This window comes from Plectropomus leopardus, chromosome 15, assembly GCF_008729295.1.
Source record: "Plectropomus leopardus isolate mb chromosome 15, YSFRI_Pleo_2.0, whole genome shotgun sequence".
NCBI lineage: Eukaryota > Metazoa > Chordata > Actinopteri > Perciformes > Serranidae > Plectropomus > Plectropomus leopardus.
Genome location: NC_056477.1, coordinates 938,152 through 941,541, shown reverse-complemented (window position 1 = coordinate 941,541; position 3,390 = coordinate 938,152). Strand labels below are relative to the sequence as shown.

The following is a 3,390-nucleotide window of genomic DNA, read 5'->3' as shown; positions in this document are numbered from 1 at the left end:
TTTAAAAACAGATTCTTTATTTATTTTTTTCACACATTAAATAAAAAGTTCGTAAACGGCTGAAATATTAAAGCGTGAAAATCAGTCGTCGTGGTGAATCAAACAGCTTCGGCTGATCGACGTCCGTCAAACTTTCACAATCGCACACTTCAGAGCAACAGATTCAAATAACGAGGAGTTTTACCGGTTTGTGAGGAAACGACAGCTTTTAGTACAAAAGTCTCTGGTGCAAAAAAAATCATAAATATTCAGTGACGTGATCAACGTTATGTGATGTTAGTGAACGAAAACATTTGGTGAAAGGACTTCTCCGGCCGCCGTCGGCTGCCTTCATACGTCCAATAAATAATCAATAAATAGACTTTTTTTGTTTGTCAGCTGTAAACGTTTGATGGAAAAACCAGAAACCTGGATCAGGTTGGAGGTGACGTGTGAACGGAGCGTAAACTGGTTTCAGATCTGTTTTCGTACGTCTGTCTCCTGTTTGTAAATCAGTCGGAGCTGAAAGGATCAGTCGCTCAGATCAAAGAAATTAACTGATTATTGATTCGTAAAGCGGCAGGTTTCAGACTGTCGCTCAGAAAACACACTTCGGAAACGTCACTTTTTTTTGGCATTTTCGACACTAAACGATCGGTTTGCTAAAATTAAACGGTCTTAAAGGGCCAGTTGTGATTTTTGACGTTGAGGTGTTGAGGTTTTGATCTGCGTGTTATCTGCAGTATCGTCAGTTTGGACGAGACAAAACCGATTTTTGTCACCAAAAATACTCAGTTTAAGCGCTCGCGATGTTTAGAATATTTTTCCTGTTTTACGTTTCCGTCAGTAACTTCTGTGACGTCTCTGTCCGTAAACCAAACTCCACCAGAAAAACGGTCATTTTGGCTCTCTGACCACAGGAGCTGCTGGTCTTCTGCTGCCTCCGTCAGTCAGTTTATTTGTGTTTTCGGGTGATTTTGGTGAATCCAAACCAAACGTTTAAAACACCGAAGAAGCTCGGAGACAGACACTAACAGACATTAGTTACCGAAATTACCGTTTTCCTCAAAGAAGTCTGGTTCAAAGAGAGCAATAAAAAGGCTTAATTTTCTCATCAGAAATCGCAGTCTGACATAAAGATAAAACAGAAAATATACTTTTTTTTTTAGCTGAAATACGTTTTGTGAGTGGGAGGAGCCGCCGGCAGAATAGAATTACATTTTTTTTCTCAATCTACTAATTTCGTTTCTCGCCTTTTTCCCCATAATTTTCCAAAGAATTCAAAGCAATCTGCGACAAGGTCAAAGCGTTAAATATTTGTGAAAGGCGTCTGAAAGTGATGTTCAGAGGGTAAAGTTTCAGCTTTAAATGAGTCGAATCTCGTCCGAACAGATCGACTCTCAGAGTTTAACTTAAAGTTTATCAAAGTATCGTTTTTCCCTGAAAACACTTTGATGTGATTTCATTTGTGGACGTTTAAAATCAAGAGTGAGACGCTTTTTCTGAAGCCGCAGATCTGAAACACGAGGAGACGAAGGTGCAGATCTGAAACACGAGGAGACGAAGGTGCAGATCTGAAACTTGATGCTGATTCGGAGGATTTTTCATCCTGAAAATGTTCGATGAGGAAAAATGTTGAGTTCTTGCGACGTGAAAAACGTCACGTTACGTTTTTAAACGTTAGCAGCATTAGGAAGACGGACTCCGGTCCGGTGCGACCTCCCACAATGCCCCGGGCCTCTACTCAGCCTTGTGCGTCTTGGCGTCCCCGCGGCGATGGCGCAGGTACGTCTGGTAGAAGAAGTTGGAGAAGAGCAGCAGGTAGCTGAGGTACATGAGCGCCGCCCAGGTGATGTTGTCGAGGCGGGAGGGGCAGTCGCCGTGCTGCATCCAACGGTAAACCAGCGCGCTCACCGTCAGCCCCATCGCCATCTGCCCGATCTGAGCGCTGGTGATGAGGACGGCGAACGGCCGCGGCACGCGCAGGCCGGCGGCGCGCGCGGCGTAGTAGCTGTACATGAGCGCGTGCACGGCGTAGTTCATGGTCATGAACCAGCCGCCGCCGGCCACCATGTCTTTGTAGGAGAACCAGGAGTAGAGCAGCACGGTGATGTGATGGTACCAGTGCAGGAAGAGCAGCTTCTGCTTCCTCAGCACGACGAACGCCGTGTCGCCTGCAACAACAAAACACACGCATGTTCCCGTCAAACTTTTGCCTTTTTTTTTTTTTCAATTTTGGCAATTTTTCATGAACAGCTTTTGTTTTCCTCAAAAAGTTTTTGCCGACCATTAAAAAAAACCCTAAACAAACAAACACGGAAACTAAAAGGAAGTTTTCTTAAAAAAAACAAAAACATTTTGGCTTTTTTTCCTTTGAGAACTTTTTGTATAATTTCATCAAATTTGCCATAAATACGTGGTTTTTCATAGCTAAAACTGTCAGAAAATCAGTGCGGGTTTGTCAAATTTACAGCAGAAAAAATTATGTGATTTTATTTGTTATTTTAATTGTGCAAATTAACAATTTAGAAGATTTTTTGGCATTTTTTAAAATTTTTAACAGATTATGATTTTTTAAAAAAAATTTAACAACACCAAAAAAAAAACAAAAATAATTTATCACAGCTGTAGAACAAAATTTAAAAAACAAAATTATTGTCTGATTTTCAGATTTCACACCGCTTTTGAGGACAAATTCTTTCACCAGAAAAAAAACAAATCTGACATTAAATTAATAATAAGTCATCCTAATTATTTTACGTCCCATTTAAAAAGCGTCTAAAAAAACCAAAAACTTTGCAGGAACGAAGCAGCAGCACCATGAGAGGCTTTTTCAGCCGTTTTTAAGATCTAACGACTCATTTGTGGTGGAGGGACCGTCCTCAATGTGTGAGAGGAGGACGGTCCCTAAGTGCTACCCTGCTGCTGCGTTCAAAGACGTTTCCCAGCATCAGAAACCCGATGGCTCGGAGGTAGCTGCTGCTCAGTGCCTGCGCTCGGTCGCTTTAGAGGTCGGCCGTTGATGGGAGGGACTCGTGAGACTGACCGAGCTCCGGCGCTTTGCTCAGGACGAAGGCGTACGCCCAGAACCTGCTGACGGGGCCGCTGTAGAAGCTCTGGGCGCAGATGGAGCGTCTGAAGCCGCCGCTGCTCAGGACGTGAAGCATGTAGGAGCCGGTCCGCACCGCGCCCACGATACTGAGGACAAGAAGACGAAAGACAAGCTGTCAGGACGCTGAGACACAACACAGAGACGTCTGTGAACATACACCTGTACACCTGTACACCTGTCCACCTGTACACCTGTACACCTGTACACTGGTACACCTGTCCACCTGTACACCTGTACACCTGTCCACCTGTACACTGGTACACCTGTCCACCTGTACACCTGTACACCTGTCCACCTGT

General features: G+C 43.8%; 1 protein-coding gene across 1 annotated transcript in view; it reads right to left on the bottom strand.

Annotated features, from left to right (window-relative positions):
- LOC121954812 (elongation of very long chain fatty acids protein 6-like) overlaps positions 1-3,390 on the bottom strand; it is a 4,116-nt gene continuing 726 nt past the window's right edge. Inside the window, exons 2-4 of the mRNA XM_042502518.1 lie at positions 3,289-3,386; positions 3,026-3,203; positions 1-2,153 (exon numbers count right to left, since the gene is read on the bottom strand). Coding sequence (XP_042358452.1) covers positions 1,720-2,153; positions 3,026-3,203; positions 3,289-3,386 — 710 coding nt within the window. The 3' untranslated portion in view covers positions 1-1,719. The remainder of the gene's footprint in view (positions 2,154-3,025; positions 3,204-3,288; positions 3,387-3,390) is intronic.